The sequence below is a fragment of the Capra hircus genome, chromosome 2 (assembly GCF_001704415.2).
Source record: "Capra hircus breed San Clemente chromosome 2, ASM170441v1, whole genome shotgun sequence".
NCBI classification, from domain to species: Eukaryota; Metazoa; Chordata; class Mammalia; order Artiodactyla; family Bovidae; genus Capra; species Capra hircus.
This window is the reverse complement of record NC_030809.1, coordinates 5,260,154-5,281,998: the sequence shown is the minus strand read 5'-3', so window position 1 is coordinate 5,281,998 and position 21,845 is coordinate 5,260,154. Positions and strand designations below refer to the sequence as shown.

At 57.4% G+C, this 21,845-nt stretch overlaps 1 protein-coding gene across 2 annotated transcripts in view; it reads left to right on the top strand.

Moving 5' to 3' along the window:
* WNT4 (Wnt family member 4) overlaps nucleotides 8,346–21,845 on the top strand; it is a 28,994-nt gene continuing 15,494 nt past the window's right edge. The window contains exon 1 of one of the 2 annotated variants that reach the window (XM_018055379.1): nucleotides 8,346–8,647. In XM_018055379.1, the coding sequence (XP_017910868.1) occupies nucleotides 8,571–8,647 (77 nt within the window). In that variant the 5' untranslated portion in view covers nucleotides 8,346–8,570. The remainder of the gene's footprint in view (nucleotides 8,648–21,845) is intronic. The other variant, XM_018055386.1, reaches the window with a different exon arrangement.

Below are 21,845 nucleotides of genomic sequence, written 5' to 3'. Positions count from 1 at the left end.
CTGCCCAGACCCCTGAGGACCCCCTCCTGCAGGTGAGTGGGGAAGGTATGCACAGCTTCTCCTGGGCAGGGGCGGAGGGCGCAGCAAAGTTAGAACTGCTCCAGGGTGAAACAACTACCACGTCAGGCATAGCATTTAGATTCCTGGAATCACATGGTATTTGGGGTTTGTTTTTCTCCTCAGCTTTCAAGAAGACACTTGAGAGCAGAGAGATTAAGAAATTCCAGGGTTCTAAGTAGAGAAAATGCTCCTGACCTAAAGCAGGAGAGACCGCAGTTAGACGTGAGATAGGAATGGCTGACCATCCGAGTGACCCCATCGTGGAATGAACTCCCGACGGCAGTTCTTCACCCCTGAGAGAGGAATGTAGAAAGACCTGCCCAGACCCGTGAGGCCCAGTCAGAGGGGCCCAGCTTTCCTGAGTCTGACAACCCCTCCTTCAGAGCCGAAGATTCCATAGTGGTGTACTCGTCACCTAATTGGTGACAGCATAGCGAGAAGCTACTATTAATGTTTTAATGCTTTTCCATGACTTTACATTTCATTCATCACAGAATTATCTCTAAAGGATCCACCTGCAATTCAGGAGCCGCAGGAGATGTGGATTCAATCCCTGCATCAGGAAGATCCCCTAGAGGAGGAAATGGCAACCCACTCCAGCATTCTTGCCTGGAGATTTCCATGGGCAGAAGAGCCGGGCAGCAGACAGTTCTTAGGGTCACAAAGAGTCAGACACGACTGAAGCAACGTAGCACACACCATGAATGTTTTAATGCTCTTCTGTGACTTTGCATTTCATTCATCACAAATTTATCTATAAATATCGAACAGTTTATCAAACAGCCCAGCACCATCTATGAAGTCTTCTGGCTTCCTTCCCTCCAAAAGGACAAACGAACCAACCATAAACTTGAGCTGAATCTCTTAGCACATGAACTGACAGGATATACAGCCAGCACAGAATGGGGACCCTCTACAGATCAATCACCCTGATGTCTGTAACAATCAAAGCCATAAGACAAAACCAGAAAACTCAGGTGGGAAATAAAGTGGCATGCTCTGGACTAAGAAAAATCAAGAAATATGGCAACTAAATATAGTACATAGAACTTCACTGGTGGAGTACAGCGGCTGAGTACAGCGGCTGAGTACTCCATGCTCCCAACACAGGGTTCCTGGATCTGATCTCTGGTCAGAAAAACTAGATCCCAAGTGTTGCAACTAAGACTCAGTGCAGCCAAATAAATAAATACTTCTAAAAATAATAATAATAAAATAAACATCACAAGTAGATATTTGACCTTGTCTTGAGATGGGGATTGCAGCCATGAAATTAAAAGACGCTTACTCCTTGGAAGGAAAGTTATGACCAACCTAGATAGCACATTCAAAAGCAGAGACATTACTTTGCCAACAAAGGTCCGTCTAGTCAAGGCTATGGTTTTTCCAGTGGTCATGTATGGATGTGAGAGTTGGACTGTGAAGAAAGCTGACCACCGAAGAATTGATGCTTTTGAACTGTGGTGTTGGAGAAGACTCTTGAGAGTCCCTTGGACTGCAAGGAGATCCAACCAGTCCATTCTAAAGGAGATCAGTCCTGGGTGTTCTTTGGAAGGAATGATGCTAAAGCTGAAACTCCAGTACTTTGGCCACCTGATGCGAAGAGTTGACTCATTGAAAAGACTCTGATGCTGGAAGGGATTGGGGGCAGGAGGAGAAGGGGACGACAGAGGATGAGATGGCTGGATGGCATTACCGACTTGATGGACGTGAGTCTGAGTGAACTCCGGGAGTTAGTGATGGACAGGGAGGCCTGGCGTGCTGCGATTCATGGGGCACAAAGAGTTGGACATGAATGAGCAAATGAACTGAACTGAACTGAGTCCTCACTAGATGAACCGTCTGTAAAAAGACATTTTTGAAACTACTTGGGGACATGTGGTTAGGATGCGAGTGTTAATTTCATTAGGGAAGATAATAGCATGGTGATTATGTAAGAAAATGTCTGCGTTGTGTGTTTTCCACAGCAGTATATTGGTACATGTTTAACAACCAACTCCCGGGGGTGGGAGTGAAGGGAACTCTGGTTTGTAGCATTTGTCCATTTCCGTGGTGTAAATACTCCTACCCCAGCTGATTTCAAGCAACCAGCTCGACATCACGGAATGCCAAGCCAAGAAGAGGCCACACAATCAGCCAGCCCTCAGCAGCCAGGACCAGCTGGCTCCGACACTCCACTGGTTTTGGAGATCTACGCTGAAGTTATGTGCAGCCTACACGACAAGATATCTGGACTGTGTGTTGAAATAATGCCCTAAAGAAAAAGAGAAAGACAACAGAAAAGAGGGAAAATGAAGCAAATGGAACAAAACGTCAACAATGACTGCATCTGGGTGATGGATACATGGGAGTTTATTCAACTACAACTTTCTTCTACTGTGTATATTTGAATATTATCAAAATAAAACATTTAAAATGAAAGCATCATCTGATATATATATAAGCGAGAGAGCTTTATTCCAAGGCTTCTAGGTATGCACACTGATTCCTGGACTCCTACCCTAACTCCACAGCCCCCAGGGGTCTGAGGATAAAGAATGGGAACCACAGGCATTGACATCACATGCCTAAATCCATCTATCAATCCATCAACAGGTCATAACCAAGATGTCTCCATGGACCCTCAGCTGGGCTGAGGGTGGAAGGGGAGCCCCCAAAAGAGAAGAGTGACAGGGGGTCTGATTGGAAGTCCTGGGTTGTACCATCTGCTGACAGAGTGGGCAACTCATCCCAACTCTCTGAGCTCCTGCTTCCTCTTTGGCAAAACAAGGGTAGGAATGGCCCGTGGCGAGAATTAAATTGCAATTCATAGGCCCAGCTCCTGACACACAGTAGGATGCTCAGGAAATCCTGGCTTCCTCCCTTCCCCCAGGGCTCTGCGGGGCTGCCGCAGGGACACGTGCGAGCCGTTAAAGATGTGTAGAGGTCACTTTCTTTGCCAGAGAATGTGGGTGCCCTATTGCCAAATCTTCCCATTTTTCAAGAGAAGCTGGGGATCCCACTTCTTATGTGAACTCTCCCGATCTTGAAATGTTGTCAACAAATTCATATATTTAAAAACATTGGGCGGGCCAAGCAAAACACACCTGCAGACCACTGGAGTGTGACTGCTGGTTTAAACCATAGAACAAGCAAAGAGCTAACCTGCATTGACGCTGAGCCCTCTGTGTGTGGAAGAAGGCTTTACACACAGAATAACGCTGACTCCTCGCAGTCTCCCTTACGATCCCCGCTGCACAGATGAGGAAACCAAGGCTCAGACTGGCCAAGAGACCTGGCAGGGCTGGAAGCAAATACAGGTCTTCTTGAGAACTCAAAGTTCTACTCTCTCCCCCTCTCCAGATTCCTAGAAGTGTCTTTTGGGAACAAATGGCAGACCCAGAGAGAGGCAGGGCACTGCCCGTGGCCACACAGACACACTGGGCTGGCAGAGACCCAGCAGGCTTCCTGTGGCCTTCTGGAACAGGACCCCAGAGTGCACTGCCCTGGAGAAGGTGACTGTGAGATCCAGCCAGCCAAGCCTGAGATGGTGGCAGAGGAAAGGCACCCTCTACTTTTTATCTCCTTGAACAATGTATGGATAGGCTTAAGAGTGTTCTAGAGCACAAGCCTAAGCCCTCGGTTTCTCCGTCTCAAAAATCTGGGGAGTTGGACAGGAGAGCCTGCTCACCAGCTGAGCATATGCCCTGTTACTCGGCGCGTCTAAGGCTGGGCTGGAGACGCAGCCAACCGTATTGCTTTGCACTCATCTACCACGAGCTGGCGATAATTTAGACACACAGTCTGTGATTCTTTCTGATTAAAAACCTGGCCATGTTTCCCATTCTTGGTGAATTTTCACTGTTACGGCAGTAAAGGAGAACTCACTCCAGAAAAGGGGGCCACTCCAGGAGAAAAGGGGACCCTCCTACAGTCTCGGGGGGATTGCAAATCGGTGCAGACACTATGGAAGACAGTATGGAGGGTCCTTTAAAAACTAAAACTAAAGCTACAATATGATCTGGCAATTCCACCCCTGGGCATATATCTGGAGAAAACTATAATTTGAAAAGATACTCCGATGTTCATAGCAACACTGTGTATAATACCCAAGACATGGGGGCAACCTAAATGTCCATCGATAGATGAATGGATGAAGACTGGTGCATACATACAGCGGAATACTACTCAGCTGTAACAAAAAAAAAAAAAAAAAAAAGGAAGGAAATAATGCCATTTGCCGTAACATGGATGGACCTAGAGACGCTCATGCTAAAGTGAAGTAATTCAGAGAGAGGAAGGCAAACATCACAGGAGATGACTCTATGTGGAATCTAAAATAAACCACAAATGAACTTATTTACAACGTAGAAACAGACTCCCAGACAGAGAAAACAAACTTACGGTCACCAAAGGGGAGAGAGGGCAGGGGTAGGATAAAGGAGCAGCTTAGCAGACACACACTACCGGATGTAAAACAGAGACAACAAGGCCCTGACGCACAGCACAGGGAACTATACCCAACAGCCTACAATAAACCATAATCAGAAAAGCAGGAAAAAAGGACACGCACAGTTACACACATCTGAGTCACCTTGTTGTGCAGCAGAAACTAACACACTTTAAATCAACTGCACTTCAATTAGAAGAAAAGAGGACACTCCAAACCTTAAGGAATTGTTTCCTTCAACCAAGGATCAGGAAACAACTAACACTTGTTCAGATTCCGTTAGCGTGGGGCATTCACCACAGTGGGCACAGAGAGGAGATATGGAGGGGGAGACCCCCACCTCAGTCCATAGAGATTTCTAGTAACCGCCAGGAGGAGCCTAGAGACACCCCATAACCTTCCTCTTCTGGGCCCGGATTTAATCCTTACATGCGGAGGACTCTTGTCTACTAAACAGTGTAGTGGGTGACTCTGCACCCGGAACAGCTGTGTCCAAACCTTGGCTGTGCTACTTACCTGCAGCGTGAGTTTAAGCAAGCCCTCTGTGCCTCAGTTTCTCAGTGTGTAAAACGGGAGTAACAATAGTACCAACACCAGAGGTTCATGGATCTGCCTCACAGCACATCAGAGCAGCACCTGGGTTTCACCGCCTCTAAGTGGAAATGACAACAGCATCTATGTACTTCCTGGGCTGCCTTAGTGGTTCAGGTGGTAAAGAATCCACCTGCAATGCACGTGACCTGGGCTCGATCCTGAGGAAGGGAATGGCCACCCACTCCAGTATTTTTGCCTGGAGAGTTTCACAGACAGAGGACCCTGGCGGGTTACAATCCATGGGGTCACAAAGAGTCGGATACGACTCAACAGCTAACACACACACACACATACTGCCCAGGGCCGTGGCCAGGATGAAATAAGTTCACGTAAGCAAATCATCTGGACCCGTGGCTGGCACATGGAAAGCCACTCATGACACAGTTGCCATCACTGTATGTGATTACAGATGAGAGAGCTATTGAAGACTGAACTTTGACTGACTCCTATTTATATCTTCACAGCTGAATCTTGAGAGGTAGAAGAGCATTTTCTCAGGGACTTTCGCATGAAGACTTTCCACTGACCCAGACCGGAGGACTCCTCCCCCGCCCTTATCGCGGCCGGGCGGGCCTTTCTGGCTGGGCCTTTCCCTCCATCCATCCTCCTGCCCAGCTCACAGGACTCACACCCACCACTTCGTGTGTGTCTCCAGCAGCCCCAGGAGAAGGTGGGCCGAGTAACACTGTCCCCACTTGACGGTCCAGCGGCCCCCCAGACGTCAGGGCCATGTGCCTCGGTGCAGGAACCCAAACACCAGAGCCCAGGCCCCGGGCAGCAGCAGCAGGCACCAAGGCTACGGCTCCGCAGTCCCAGGACCATCACTTCTCCTGGGCAAGTCACACCTCCAACCCTCATGGCCTCATCTGTCAAAGGGAAAGAAAAGACCTTCCCAGGTCTCTCGCGAGGACTGAATGAGTGACATCCCTAAGAACAACATCTAGCACATGAGGGCTCAATAGCTTAGCAAAATGAGAGCTGCTAGTTTGCCTAGCATAGCCCTGCTTTATGCCTGACCCCCGGGCAAATCTTCCAGTTGGAGACCCTGGTCACTCTCAAAAATGTCTCAGTTTGGAAAAACATTATATGGCCACTCTAAAATAACTGCCTGTAGCTGTTTAAATTATTATTATGATGATGATGATTATTATTACTATTATTGTTTTCCACCATACCACACTGAGATTCTAAGAATCATATATGTTGACTCAGAACAGTTCAGTAATTCAGTACCTCCCTTGGGTGAACGTGAGCCCTGCCCTGGGGACCTCAAACTCTAGTCCTCCAGCTAAGCTCTCACCGCAGGGAGACGAGACGCTGGGGCCAAGGTGATGTGCCACCTGGAGCCTATGCCCCCTCTCGATCACTCTGGGTGCCCAAGTGGCCCCAAGCCCAATACCAAGAGGACCTGGGAGGGTCTCTTCTACAGTTCCAACCTCGGAGGTCAGACGGCGCCACTGACATGCCCAGCTCGGGGGCAGAAGGGTGGCCGGGGGCAGCTCTCTCAGGAGTAGAGCGGTGTGCACCCAGCAGGCGTGTTCGGGCTGAGATGTCCACGCACGTGTGCACAGGGCCCCCTGCCCTACCAAGCTCCAGCGCAGACTCTGAGGAGTCCGAGGAGCCCTCATTCAGAGCTGGCCTTCCAGGTTGTTATGAAAGTGTGCTTGTCAAGGTAGGAGAATAGAACATATTTTATTTCACATTTTGTTAGCTTGATTTATAACTTGCAAATATTTAGACATATGGTATGTGAGCCTCCATCTGCACTCTCCCTGGGCCCCACAAATCCCTGCCACCTCCTGCCCACTCTCAACGCCAAATGTTTACTGAGCCCCTCCTCCGTGCTGAGCCCAGGGGACTCCATGGGGTGAAGGGCACCCTCCCGGCACCCAAATGTGACCATCTATGTGGGAGCACACCTGGCAATCCTAAACCAGTGAAGGGCGGCGGGACGTGGACCTGGTCTATGGCTCTGCCCCAACCCTAGTGAGGCAGGCAGCTTCCTGCCCCTTTCTGGGTCTCAGTCTCCCCGTTTAGACAACAGATTCTATTCGCCCTAAGGGGCCCTGGTACCCAGGCTGAAGCAGGGTGAGGTCGGGCACAATTAGGTCAGGGGCCTTGGGAGGGCGTGACCTGGCGATGGGCCCCTAACTCTCGGGTTACCAAGGTGTGGAACTGAGCACTTCTTACTAGCAGGTCACAGACGGCAGTCCCTTTCATCTCGTCCATTCACTGCCAGAACACTGCAGCCACCCACGCTGTGCCAGCTAGGGGCTGATCCGCAGGACCTGGGAGAATCAAACAGGCACACAGAAAACCGAAAGGCAAGGCAAAAGACTGGCGGGTGCGCTGAAAAGAGACCTCCTCTAATCTCCTTCCATAATCTCTTTCCTCCTCTAATCCCCTTCCACAACCCTCCAGTCTCCTGTCCATTTCTCTGATGAGAAAACGGAGGACCGGAGAGGTAAGGGGCTAGGTCAACACCCTGCAGCTTAGGGCGCGCCCAGATCTTGTGGCCAGCCAGAAGCGAGGTTTCAGATTCCGGCAGTCTCCGGCCACTGTCCCAAGCTGCCCGAACCATGGGGAGGCCCCGTCCAGCTCCCGGAAGGCTGGAGGGAGGTGAGGGCAGGGAGGGGCCGGGCCAGAGGACGCGCCGGCCGGGAGGCAGGGAGGGGCCTGGCGGCGGGTGTCGGTGGGGGGGCGGGGGGGTGAGTAGGGGTAGTCGGGCGGCACCCACCTCCCGGGTGCGCAGCCCGGGTGCTAGGCCCCGGGCGCGGGGAGCGCCAGCGGCTTAGGTGCGCTCGAGAGACAGCAGCGCTCGGACGGGTTCGCCGCGGTCGGGCCGGGTCGGGCTCCCAAGCTCCGGCAGAGGGGTGCGGCGGGGGGCGGCGCTGCAGTGCCCGCAGCGGCGGGCTGGGGGAGCTGTGCCCGCCTGTCCCCCAGGCTCGGTCGGGGACCGGGCAGCCGGCGCGCCGCTCCCTCGCCCGGCCAAGCCAGGCGACGCGCAGCCAGGCGTGCCTAGAGCGGGCTCCGGCCCCAAGGACTCCCGGGCACCCGGCCGGGGAGGGCCTGGGAGAAGCCAGTCCCGCGGGCCAGGGCGTCCACGGGCGCCGCCGCTCCGGCCCGCCCCCGGGGGTTGGGGGGGGCGGGTGTCCCGGGCCGCTGGGCCCGCCCAGGTAACCCCATCCTCGGCCCGCCCCCGGCCCGCCCCCCCGGCCGCCCGCCTCCGTCGCCGCCGCCGCTGCCGCCGCATCCCGGCTCTGGGGCGGCGCTGACAGTCTGGTCCGCGCCGGGCAGCGGGCGCAGCAGCGGGCAGGGCTGCCGGCAGGCACGGAGGCAGAGCCCCGCCGCGCGCGCCCCGGCCCGCGCCCGGCGCCGCGCCCCAGCCCGCCTGCGGGGCGCCCACCTGCCGCCCGGGCGGGAGGTCCCCCCACACCCGCCCCCGCGGCCGCAGCCGCTGCCCGGGGCCGGCGCCCGCGGCAGCACCATGAGTCCCCGCTGGTGCCTGCGTTCACTGCGCCTCCTGGTCTTCGCCGTTTTCTCGGCCGCCGCGAGCAACTGGCTGTAAGTCCGGACCCGGCGGGGCCGGGCGGGGGCCGGGGCGGGGCGGGCCCCGGGGGCCGCGGCCGGTGCCAGGCGGCGCGGGGGGCAGCGGGCGCGGGGGCGCCCGGCAGGTGTCTCGGCCGCGGGACGCGAGGCTCGACCGCCCTGTGCGCCGCCGCCGCCACTGCCCCGGCCTCCCTCTGAACACCCCTCTGCCCGTGTCCGGCTCCCAGCTCGGGCGGCAGGGGTGGCGGCGACCGCCCGCACCCCGAGGCGGCCTGGGGAGCCCGGGAGCGCAAGGGGCGCGAGCGCGCGACGGCGGCAGGGGCGGGGTGCCGGGTGCGGGGCGCAGCCCCGGCTGGGCTGACAGGTCGCCGAGGAAGCGCATGACGGGCGAGGGCCCTGGCTGCTAATAGCAGGTTAATCCCCCACGACGTCCAGGAGTGAGCTCCCCGCGCCTAGCTGCCCGCGCGGCGCTGCCGGCTGGGCCGGAGGCGTGCAGGGACCTGTCCTGCTTGGGGGCCCAGGAGCCGGGATAGAAGCAGGGAAGAGACCGGCCGGCCTCCGGCAGCTGGCGCTGGCCGGCCTTGGTTCTCCCTGGAGCAGGAAGAAACTCTGTCCAGAGCTTTAAGAAGACAGCAGCCCCCGGCTCCCTAAGTCTCACCTAAGAAGGGGGGGCAGTGACCGCTGGTGACCTGTTTCTCCCTGACTGGGCCTGGCTCCTGGGACTCCCTGGGAAAGGGCTGAAGGTTCCCTGGGGGCAGTGGGGGATTCTAAAGGGATGAGCTTCCATGAGTGGGTGAACAAGGAAGCAAAAGGGCCCTGGATCCCTTCTTCATCCCCCTTAGTGATGGTTTTCACCCCTGCCCCAGGCTTCACCCTGGTCCCCATTGCTTCTGCCCAGAACTCTGCCCCCATCGGCTGCCATGGGCAGTCAGTGGGGAGCCAAGCTCCAATATTGATCTGAAAAGCATGAGGTGGGAAGGGGGATAGCCAACAGTGTAGCTGGGGTTTCCATGGAGACAGCGGGAGAGGAAAAAATTCTCTCTGCATCAAGACCAAAGAACAAATATCTCCCATGAAATTGCCCCGAGTGTCCAATGGCTGTTGCTATGAGGTCATTGCGGCCGCTGGGGCCCTGCAGGCTGGAAGGAGTGCGTTTGCTGGGGTCAGAGCCACCCAGGGCTTGGGGGACGGAGGTGATGTGGAATTCTCCCAGCTGTTCTGAGAGCGAGAGTGAGCGACTCCAAGGCAGCCCAAAGTGGCTGCGGAGCTTTTGTTTTTCTTGGAGACTTAATTTGATTAACACTTCAGGGGCAGTGGCAGAGTGTACAGAGACCAGGGTACCACCACCTCTTCCTGCTACCCCTCGGCAGGCCACCCATCCTCCCACCCCGAGTGGGGCCTGGGGGTCACAGAGCCAAGGAGGGGGGCTGATTGGGACTTGGGGAAGTTCATGGTCCCTGGAAAGCATGGGTTCAGAGCCAGGGTCTCCAAAGCTAGCAGGAGTAAGAACTGGGTATGGCCCAGGGCTGAGGGCTACAAAAAGGCAGAAGAAGCGACAGTTTAAGGGTCTGACCCAAGCTTTGGGGAGAGCGAGACATCCACAGTGGAGTTCTTCAAGAGCATCTAGTGTTTGGGCCCATTTTACAGATGAGGAAACTGAGGCCCCAGGAGGGGAAGATACTCGCTCATCTCAGAGCAGAGAACTGATCCCAGATGTTCTGACTTCCAGGCAGTGACATACCTCCTTCCCTGAAGCCGTCCCAAACTTAAGCCAGCATGGCCCAGGTAGTGTCACTACCCACCTTCAGCCACATCCAAGCCCCAAATCCCAACCAGGAAGGCCGCTCCAGCTTTGGGTCATGCAAACCGTGGGGAATTCCACCAGCTCAGTTCTCCTGCTGCGCTGTAGAGGGGTGGGGTGAAGAAGGGCGGCCTAGGAGGAGAAGGGAGATTGGCAAACCTGTTCCCTGCAGCCGTGATGGTTCAGGTTGCCATGTAGCAGGTCTCCGGATGACCCAGCTCGCTCCTGCTCCACCCCGGGCTTCAAGCCAAGGGTCTCTCTGCTCGGCCCAAGGCAGGAGAAACAAGGGGCTTCCCAGGACCCCCACCAATCCAGAAAGGCTGTGATGGAGAAGAGATCTCTGGGCATATTCCAAGAATGGGTCCATCCCCAGGCAAGGGACTGGGCCAGCTCTGGGGGAAACAGATGTCACAGCCGGGCCTCCAAGGAGCTTGGAGGAAGACTAGGTAAAAGCAGGCCACGGATGCCTGAGAGCGTGACCATGCAGTAGCTGTCGGAGGAAGGAGACGAGTGAGAGCTGGAGCGGTCCTGGAGGGGACCTGGCCTGGAGGCTGTAGAGTCCTAACAGTGATCATTAGAATAGATCCTCCTGTGCTGGCTACATCCTGACAGCACCTGAATCCCATTTTACAGATGAGAAAATTGAGGATCACGGAGGTAACGGCCCCGAGTCACCTGGCTGGTAAATGGCAGAGGCGTCTAACCCAAAAGCTGCCTGTAGAAGGAAAAGTTTCTGGCAGGCAGATGTCCATCCAGGCATGATGGCTGGCACTGTGTCTTTTCCAGCCATGCTGGAGATCTGGCCCCAAGAGGATGGCTGGTAGCACTCTCAGAGGGGCAAGGCCGGGGTGTCCCTCCCCTTCCAGTACCTAGAATCAGGCTTCAGCCAGGGCCGGCTGGCTGGCCGGTTGCAAGAGCTGATGCTGTCTGTTGTCTCCGTAGGGCGGGTGGCCTGGCGGAGAGGCCAGGTGTCCCGCTGCGTGCAGCTGCTGGGCAGGATGGAGCTTGGAGCTGGGAGGGCTCTGTAGCCTGAGGCCTGGGCAAGCCCAGAGAAGCTAGAAGCTGTTGATTAGACTTGTGTCTGGCACCAGGAGTGAGTTGACAGCTTGTGGCAGCTCCCACCACTGAGGGAGGGAGAGAGGGAGGGATGGATGAAACGGTCCATCAGTGGAAGGCCTGGATCTTCCACAGACCCGGGCTTGTAAATGTCTCTGAGTGTTTCCCCCGGCACTGGGGCCATGCTGGCAGTCAGGAGACTTGGTCCCCAGAGCTGGGTGGCCTGGGATGGCCTCTTTTTCCCTCTGGGCCACAATCCTCAGCAGATTGTTCTGAACCCCAGATGGAAGTACGGAAAGAGTTAGACAGATAAACTAAGATAGAATAGATAAATTAAGGTTTTATCATGGAGGATTTCCTGAAGAAAGGCGGTGACCTGCTGAGCTGGGGCCCCCTCGGAGGCCCAGTAGGCACGGCCAGGCGGCCTGTGCTACATTCACAGGTCGTCCAGCAGGGTGGCAAGGGCAGATGGCATACAGTTCCATCCCAGGTCTGCCCCTGACCAGAGGGGTGACCTCAAACTAGGTACTTACCTTCTCTGAGCCTCGGGTTCTTCATCTGTGAAATGGGACAGACACGTGAGGGTGCTGAGGCTACAGAGAGCCCGTGCACGTGGCATGCTGAGCACAGAGCCAGTGATGGAAAGGGCAGCCGTGGACGAGGCTGCCGGGAATGGTGGCAGCTATCACTGAGCTGCACTCCTGCTTACAGAGACGATGGAGAGAAAGGGCCTTCGGGAAACTGCCGTCCACCTCCTGTGACCTTAATCACACAGGGAGGATCCCAGGCTGCTGCCTCCCCGGTTTTCAGCCGAGGCCCCAGGAAGGCCAGCTCGGCTCCTGGGCAAACCCTGCTGGCTGGAGGGGATGCTGCTAGGAGCTCCCTTTGCTGCCCCTGGGGAGGGCATATCGCTCCACGCTGGATCCGACTCCTCACAGGCATGCCTCCCCGTCGCCCGGCCAAGTTCCCATGGGCCTGCTCACCCAGCAGGCGCTGGAGTGCGGTGCCGCTCCCTTGCCCGCGAGTGGAGTGACGCCTGGCGCTCTGGGCCGGGTGCAGCCAGAGCCAGCCAAGACGTGCAGTGCCAGCCCCGCAGCTAAAGGCGTGGTCTGTCTGCCCTAGGAAGTGTCCCCCTAGTCTCTGGCTGAAACCCCCGCTCCCTTCTAAAGAGCAAACGCGCACCCCCGTGGGTCCCCTCCTGCGGCTCTGGGCGTTGGATTACAATCACTGGCACGCCATGGCTCTTTACAGTTTGCACTGGGATTTCTCTCTGTTGGTACTTGGAGCCTGTGCTGTGCGTTGTTGAATGATTAGCGGCATCCCTGGCCTCTCTACCCATCAGACACCTGTAGCAGCCTGCCCCCCACCCCCCACACACACCCCACCAGCCAGGGAACCACCAGAAATGTCCCCAGACCTTGCCAAATGTCCCTGGAGGGCAGAATCACCCCTGGTTGAGAATCAATGGCTTACGAAGCATTTTCACACCCATTTCCTTATAAGACTTCCTTGGTGGCTCAGATGGTAAAGCGTCTGTCTACAATGCGGGAGACCCGGGTTCGATCCCTGGGTCGGGAAGATTCCCTGGAGAAGGAAATGGCAACCCACTCCAGTACTCTTGCCTGGAAAATCCCATGGACAGAGGAGCCTGGTACAGGCCGGGGCCCCTACAAGTTTGCCAGGAGACAGGGGAGGCAGAGAGGGGTTGGGACGGGGAGAGGGGGAGCTGGGGGTACAGCTCCTGGTACAGGCTCCTCTGTCCATGGGGTCGCAAAGAGTCAGACACGACTGAGCGACTTCACTTCACTTCCTTATAAGAGCCACATAACCTCTGCCCCTTCCCCTTCAGAGGAGGGAGTCCATGTCCAACCCCACTTCAAAGGCCCAGAGGTGCGGTGGCTTCCCCAAGGGGCATCCTGCATGCCAGGAGCAGCATTTGACTCGCTCTCAGATGTCCAGACCTCGTGGTTTTCCATCCTCTCCTTAGAGAACTGTTTCATATATTGTTGTTGTTTCGTCTTTCAGTCATGTCCCACTCTTTGCAACCCCCATGGACTGTATGTAGGCCACCAGGCTCCTCTGTCCGTGGAATTCTCCAGGCAAGGATATGGGAGTGGGCTGCCATTTCCAAATAACGTGGCTCCTTCTGCAAGGTTAGAAACTTCCAGAGGCCAAGGCTGTGGCATGAACACCTCCCAGCAGCCTCAGTGCCTGGCACCTGCCGGGCCTGTAGTAGCTTCTCAGTCAACATTTCATGAACAAAGGAAACACAGGCCTGCTCGCTCCTGAGGGTGTTAAGCTGCTGTCACATCAGGCCCCATCTGATGTGGGCCCTCCCACTCTGAGTGGGAGGGAGGCTCTGCCCTACTGCCCCGAGTCGCGGGTGATGCTCAGGTGTGCCAAAGTGGGTGTCAGGGTACGCGGCTGTCGGCCAGCAGATGCGCGGCTCTGGCCCGCCCGCAGCTCTGGGCCAGGGCACCCGCTCAGAGCCAGGCTAAGAACACTTTCTCCCCTCACCCTCCTCTCAGGGCCCCGGGACCAGGCCTGCCTGAGGGGTTTGTTCAAGCAGCAATCATGGCCCAGCTGTCTGCCGTGGCTTGACTTTCTTCCCTCAGCCCTGGATTAGCAATTGAGCAACTCAGCATCTGACAAGACAGTGCTCCCCAAACCTGTTGAAACTCGCCCAGCTTGGGCCCTGTGGGTGCCTTGGGAGAGCTGAGCGTTTGCACCAAGCCTCATCCTCTCATCCCCTATTCTGGGAAGAAGTGCTTGGTCTGAGCCAATCGGGCATGGAGTTGGCCAGGGAGCCACCGATGAGGGGGGCGGGGGGGTGACATTTGCCCACCCCATCACCCCCACTCCAAACAAGCCTGCAAGAGCCACTCGGTGGACTCAGCTGGGAGGCAGGGCTGTGACCCCATGGTTGCTGTCCAGATTTCCACAGGAGTTGCCAGGTTTTATCTCTGAGTCCTGAGCTGCATCTTCTGTGATCCAGCCAAAGCTGGAAGAAGGCTCGCTCCCTGCCGTGACCCCCAGCTCCCCCTCTCCCCCTCCCAACCCCTCTCTGCCTCCCCCGTCTCCTGGCAAACTCGAAACCAAGCTCTGTTAGTTCCCTGGCCAAGTCAGAACCCCCGCAGCGGAGGGGACCTGGTCTGAGAAAAGAGGCGAAGGGCAGGGGGTGGCGGGGAGTATAAGGAGGAGGGAACCCCCCCACCCGACAGCTCTCAGCTCACAAGGGAACTTGGAGAGGCCCCTTAGAAGCAGCATGACACCGCCAGTGAGACCAGAGGGGCCTCTTTGCCGCTGTGACTCCAAACGGTCCTCTTAGACCGTTCCTCACTGTGTTCACACACAAGTCACTGTAGACCTGGATCTCAAGAACTCCTCTCCAAGGACTGGAGACCGCACGCAGGGTACTCCCCTTGAGTCAGGGATGCCTGGCTGTCCTGGCACCCTCGGGCTGAGAGGATATCTCAGCCATCAGAGTCAGAGGCTCTTGGAAGTGCTCAAGTCAGCCTCCTCCAGGGACACCGAGCCTCCGAGCAGGAGGGCGAGTGCCTGGCGAGCCCTGTTTGATGACGGCAAGCACTTCCTTGTCCAGACAGCTTCTCCATCAGGCGCCGTGCTCGGCACCTGGTGGTCACAGGGCACAGCAGTGGTAGAGCTGGAACGCCACTCGAGGTCTCTGACTGCTTTCCGGACCTTTCCCTGCAGCAGGTGGAAGCAGGCATGCAGCCCACCCTCCTTGCCCATCATCCCTGCTGGAGGTGATGAGCGACAAGGGAGGAGCTCAGGTTTTCCCGCCAGCCCTGTTGGGGAGTGTGGGCTTAGCCGCCGGCTCCCCCAGGCCTGGGCCCTGAGCAAAGGTGCACCAAGGCCAAGGAACTCGCTAGAAACCTAAAGACACAGGGCATGAGCCTCACTCAAGGGAGCCCGCACTGCCCCCTGGACAGCTCAGACGGCTTCCCCATCCCTCCTGGCACCCCTCCCCAGGACTCCCCCAGCCCAGCTGCAGAGAACCACTCAACAGTTTGATAGCTCCAAGGCAGGCAAGGCACTCCAGGGAGGAGGGTCAGATGGGTCTTTGCAAGGGAGACGCTCTCTGCTGGCAAATTCGGGGGCAAGCCACGGTCAGGAAGTGCCTTAAATTCAACTCCCACTGGGCCCACAGCCACACCTTCCCCCAGAGGGAGAAGGAAACTTCTCCCCGCCTGGCGCAGCTCGGGAACCAGCCAGGTTCAGGTCTGAGCTGCTATTTGCTGGCCCTGAGTCAGCCACCAGCTCCCCCGGGAACAAATCCTGTGAGATGGGAAATAAGAAATGGGGAGTGGGGCGGGATGCCAGGAATGGCAGGTAAGGACGTGGGGGCCACATCGGGCTGGGAGTGAGACGTCGAAATGGAGGAAGAGACAGACAGTTCCGGGACTGTAACACGGCAACGGTAACCCATCTTTTTCATTGAGGTAGAGATGAAACATACACAATACTCCAGTGCTGATTCGTCACACATGTTCAGCTAGACCACCCCGTTCTGCGTGCGTGCTACGACCCCTTGCTCAATAGACGTTCTTGAACACATTAAAAAAAATAAGGAGAGAGACAGAAGATCGGGGTGCTGAGGCTTCTGAGGATGGGGAGTAAAGGGAGCCAGGGATCCCAGGAGACGGGGAGGGGGGCCGAGCAGACAGCACCCCAGGGTACAGGAGCGGGGCCTTGGGCTGCAGGGAGGCTGTCATTCTGCTCGCAACTGAGGGAAAGTGCTTGGGGCAGAGAGAGCTTGACGTGGGCACTGAGAGCTCTATGGAGCCACGCTCCGTCTGGGGGAAGAGTGGCATGCAGGCAGCGCCCACCGCCCCGCGGCCCCTGCGGGCATCTCCAGGGCCAGCCCCTCCTCGCTGGCTACCCCTGCAGGGCTTTCCGGCCAACGGCCACAACTCCTTCCACCGCCTGAGAAGCTGCAGAGGTCACGGACTCAGACACTGTCCAGGTGGCCACGTAACCTCCAAGCCATCATCCTCTCCAGCACCCCTCGCCCCTGAAAGACGCCTTCACTGTCGGGCAGGAAAGACACAGGGTCTCTAGAAAGAGAATGGAAGAATAAGACTGCCTTCCTCAGACCGGTGCCCACTGATGCCAAACCACCAAGTCCTTTGTGCCCTGGGCCATCGCTGGAGCCTGATGAGCCAGCCCAGGTTGAGAAGCCAGAAGGACCTGTTTTCAAGTCTTGACCACCCCTGAATGGCTGCACAGCCTTGAACACGCACCTCTCTGAACCTCGGTTTCCTCATCTGTAAAACAGAGGGCATGATACCCACCTGGAGAATCCTGCATGAATTTACGGCTCTATATCCATGTAAGGTGGCTTACCCGGTGGCTCAGTGGTAAAGAATCCACCTGCAGTGCAGGAGCCACAGGAGACGCAGGCTTGATCCCTGCATCAGGAAGATGCCCTGGACAAGAGCATGGAAACCCTCTGCAGTGTTCTTGCCTGGAGAATCCCATGGACAGAGGAGCCTGGCGGGCTACGGTCCACGGGGTCACAAAGAGTCGGACATGACTTAGCACACATGCGTCCATGTAAGGATATAGTGGAGCACGTGACTGTTGTTTGAGGAGCAAAGTGACAAGGGGTGTAAGGTCCCTCTTCCTGTCATCTAGTCCCAAGAATGGTTCCCAGGTGCCCTGGGCACACCACTATCCCTGCCACCCTCACGCCGGGGTCCCCAGCTCCAAATCTCTCAACAGCACCATCCCCCGAGTCCCCAGACCACCCGTTCCTAGAGGACCCACCTAATGGGCCAGACCCACTGGGAACACCCCCTCTCTCTCTGAGGACTCCATCAGGAGACTCCGTCAACCATCCACAGTTGGGATCAAGGCTGAAGTGATCCACTGTCCCCAAAGGGCACGTGTCCTGCCCTCTGGGATGCTCAGTTGAAAGAAGGGCTGGGAACCCAAGTGGAAGGGAGTGGATGGAGCCAAGCCAAAGACAAACGAGCCGAACCAGCCTGGGGTCCCCCGGAAGAGGGGGCAGCTCAGAGGACTAAGGAGAGGCTTTGGGAGGGCACGGATCCTGACGCTGCTGATAAACATGCTAATGATACGGAATAGCGATAATATAATCATGTTGCCAGCAGGAGAGGAATGCCTAGGAATGCCTGCTGTGTGCCTGTTTAACCCACCTCAGCCTCCAGAGATCCGAATGCTTCTTCTCCCCATCCTAGAGGGGAGGACACGGCCCCTCTCTTGCCGCCAGTAACACGGAGCCAGGATGCTGACCCAGTCTGTCCATCTCTCTTGGGCAGTGCCTCGCGCCACCTGCCACGGGAAGGGATGAGAGTCTCGGGACAGGGCCACCAAGGGGACTGAAACTGCAGGTACAGAAGCTCCCCCGAGGCCTGAAAACCGCTGGGGATGTGGACGGCTCCTGGGAAACCACAGACTCCCCACCTGCCAGGAGTGCCGGGGGGGCCCAGATGGGTCACAGACCCTCTCTCCCTCACCCGGCCGCATCTCCCTGGGCAGGCGGCTCTCCGATCAGCAGGCACCCGGTTCCTTTGGGCTCCTCCTCCCAGTCTCTTGGCCTCCTTCCTTCCTGGTGTCGCCCAGCAGGCACGACCGACCGCTCCTCGGGAGGCTCTAAATGCGGCCTGGGCAGCAGGGAGGCCCGAGGGAGGAGGGGGCAGAGAGAGGCTCGGGCCGGCCTCCCAGCCCCCACCTGCCCGCCACGGGGGCCGGGACCCAGGGCACTGACCCGCCTGGCCTCCCAAACGCTCCAGCAATTTCCCGTCCCCAGTCCTCCTGACTGCGCAGAGCCAGAGCCAGGGCAGGAGGCGGAGAGGTGCGGATTTTCCTCTAGGAATTTGTATATGTATATATATATATATATATTTTTTTTTTTTTTTTAAAGCCAACAAACCTGGAAAAGCTTGGGACAAGCCCAGCTAATTTTAGTTTCTAATGAAAACAGCAGGTGGCTGAGAGGATCTGATCTCCCTGGCAGGGCCAACGGCCCTCCGGCCTCGCAGGCGGCAGGCACGGGCCACAGGGAGGGCCTCCTGGGAGGAGCCTGGCGGACCCCAAGCCCCTGCGGGAGGAGACGGGCACGCGCTGGCTGGCAGTGGGGCAGCCCGGGGTGGGGAGGTGGGGGGGTAACCTGATCGATGGCACGGCTGTGGCTGGAGTCCTAGGTGGCCCTGGGCAGTGGGTGGCAAATGGCTAAGCCTGTGCTCAGCAGCAGCCGGAAGCAGCCTAAACGGGGGCAATGTAACCCCAATGAGGGAGGAGGCAGGAGTGGCCGAGGCCCTCCGCCGGCTGGCCCCACGCTCCGCGTCTTCCCCAGGAATGGCCTGTGCGCTTGACATCTGAGCCAGGCCCAGCCCCGGGTCAGAGAGCAGCACGCGTGTCTCTGGGGGAAAGGTTGAGCCACCTGAGGGTGTGGGGAGGGCATTCCTGAGGCCCCTGGGGCCAACTGGGCCTTGCCCCCTGGGCTCTCTAAGTCCTCTGCAGGCCCAATGGCCAAGGAGCCCCCAGGTTCTTCAGTCACCCCTGCCCTCCCCTCTCCTGAGCACTTTGCAGGAGGGGAGCTGAAGGGACCTCGTGAGCACAGGGCCCTCCATCTATGCTGCAAGCATTCACTGAGCACCTTCTATGGTCACAGCCTGTGCTGGACGTTGGGGAGGCCACAGGCTGGACACACACCGAGCGGGGCGTGACGCCCTGCAGCTGTCAAGCGAGGCAGGTCCACAACCGGGGTGCAGGGGAGAAAAGGTCCCAGTGTGAGCTGGGTTTGCATTCCAGCGTTGCTGCTCACTAGCTGTGTGACCCTGGGGCGTCACGCCCCCTCTCTGGGCCCCAGTTTGCTCATCTGTAAAACGAAGCCAGGCATCCTAACTGAAGAAGCAGTGCGGGCCAGGGCCCGTGAGGCTTGGGGTCTAAGCCCCCCGCCCCTTCTCCAGTCCCAGTCCCATTTCCAGTTCTGACTTCCCACCCTTTCCAGGCAAGAGAGAATCGGAGGGGGTTAGGGCTGTGCGGCCTCCCCATGGGAGGGGTCAGCTGAGGGGCCAGACGAAAGCAGGGGCCGAGGGTGGTGGGCATTGGTGCCAGCCTTGGGGGGCAGGGACACTCCTCAGAGGAAGAGCTTTCTCAGCTTCTTCCTGGAAGCCGTCCCGGTGACTCACAGCCGTGGCAGGCCGGCAGCTCACCCCTAAATCCCTTCTACTGTTATTTCAGCCTGTGTCCCTCGTTGAGTTCTGAGCAGGGCAGGCGGAGGGCGGGCAGAGGGTAGGGGGCTCCGCTGGTCCATGTCCCCCGCCTTCAATGGCAGGGCCTCCATCTATCAGCCTACATGGGATGGGGCCAGAGGCCTCTGCGGCTTAAACCCCTCCATCCCCGCGGCTCTGGCCCTTTTGCCTGCAGTAGTACCTTGAAGAGACAGGCTCCAACCAGGCGGGGACTGGTCCAAGGTCACACTGTAGGCGGGTGGCTCCGCCAGGCCTCCCCAGCTTGCTCGCCCTGCCCGGAGAACCCCCACCTTGGACACAGAAGCCAAGCTTCCGCACCACCTGCCCTCCCCTTCCCCCAGCCCCTCAGCAAGACACGAGAAGGGGGCAGAGCGGAGGCGGGGGCCGGCCAGCTCTGTGCCCCCATGTCACCACCCCCCCCCACCTTCTCCTAGAAGCCAGCTCTGGCATCTGAGCAGGAAAGGATCCAACTTGTAGGCCCAACTCCTAGTCCCCCATCACTGGTTGGCCTCCCAACATGGACCTGGCCCATGGCCAGTAGCCAGGCTCTTGGCGCCCCCTGCAGGCCAAGAGTGCCAAGCAGTGCCAGCTCCGCAGCTGGGCCAGGGGTACCATGGACCCAGACAGAGCCCCGTCCCCTTGCAGAGGCACCCTCCTGTGGACCCTCAGCCATCTTTCCACCCGTCTCCCTTCTGAGATGCTCAGGCATCTTGCCCAGGCCTCACAGGGATGCTACCAAGCCTCTGTGCCTCCTCTGGGCAGGACCCAGTAGCAAAGACTGGGAGCCTCCCGGGAGGCAGGCAATGGGGGAAGTGGGTGGGGGGAGGGGACTGCCTCTCCCCAAGATCACCCACCTCCACCTCCCGAGCTGCCAGGGAAGGGCGAGAGCCTCAGCGTCGCGACACATCCAAAAATCAGCTGAGGGCAAGACGCAGCAGCCGCGTCGCACCAGCGGCCTGGGGATCAAAATCATTACCTCCACTTCCCGGAACAGGAAAGCCAGATGCAGGGAGGCCCGGCAAGCGGGGTGCCGGTGCAGCCGTGAGGAGAGAGGGCGCCAGAATCAGGTTGCTGGGGGACTGGGGAGGGAACACCACCAGTGTTCACCTATGGGCTTCCCCTAAAACCCCTCCAGCCTGGCTTCACAGCTGCTGCGGGGAATGTGTTCCAAAGCCCACATACCCACCAAGCCCCGCCTGGAGTGGGGCCCAGACACCCGCGCTTTCGGCAAAGCCCGCAAATGATTCGCTGCACAGTCAGATTTAAGAACCATCACTCTGGTCCAGCCCCCACGCCCGACAAAAAGAAGCCGGCTGCTGACGGTATACTGCCGGTGGGGAGAGCTCGGCAACCCACAGGTAGCCCACTGTCTATCCACACCTTGGCCCGTGTCTTTAGGTCCAATGAACCCAGCTCCCAGCAGCCTCTGCCCACCGGTGACATTCAAGTCCTTGAGCCACTTAAAAGAATATGGTCTCTACCAAAGGCTTTGAAGTCAGGCAAAACCAGGGGCAAGTCCTGGCTCTGCCTCTTACTTGCTGTGTGACACTGCACACAAGGCAAAGTATCTGTGCCTCAGTTTTAACCTCTGTAAAATGGGAGCTCATTGGCTTGCTGAGGATTAAATGCAATCACGTAAGTGAAGCGTTAGGCTTTACTGATTAAGGGCCATTGCTGCTGTTGTTTAGTCGCTAAGTCGTGTCTCTTTGCGACCCCAGCAACTTAGGCTTCCCTGTCCATCACCATCTCCCGGAGTTTGCTCAAACTCATGTCCATTGAGTCGGGGATGCCATCCAACCATCTCATCCTCTGTTGCCCCCTTCTCCTCCTGCCTGCAATCTTTTCCAGCATCAGGGTCTTTTCCAATGAGTCGGCTCTTCACGTCAGGTGGCTAAAGTATTGGAGCTTCGGCTTCAGCATCAGTCCTTCCAATGAATATTCAGGGTTGATTTTCTTTACGATGGACTGGTTTGATCTTCTTACAGTCCCAGAGACTCTCAAGAGTTTTCTCCAGCACCGCAATTCAAAATCATCCATTCTTCGGCACTCACCCTTCAAATTAGTTATTCTTATTGCCATGGTCATAAAAATCTCCCTTGTCTTACTAGGATTT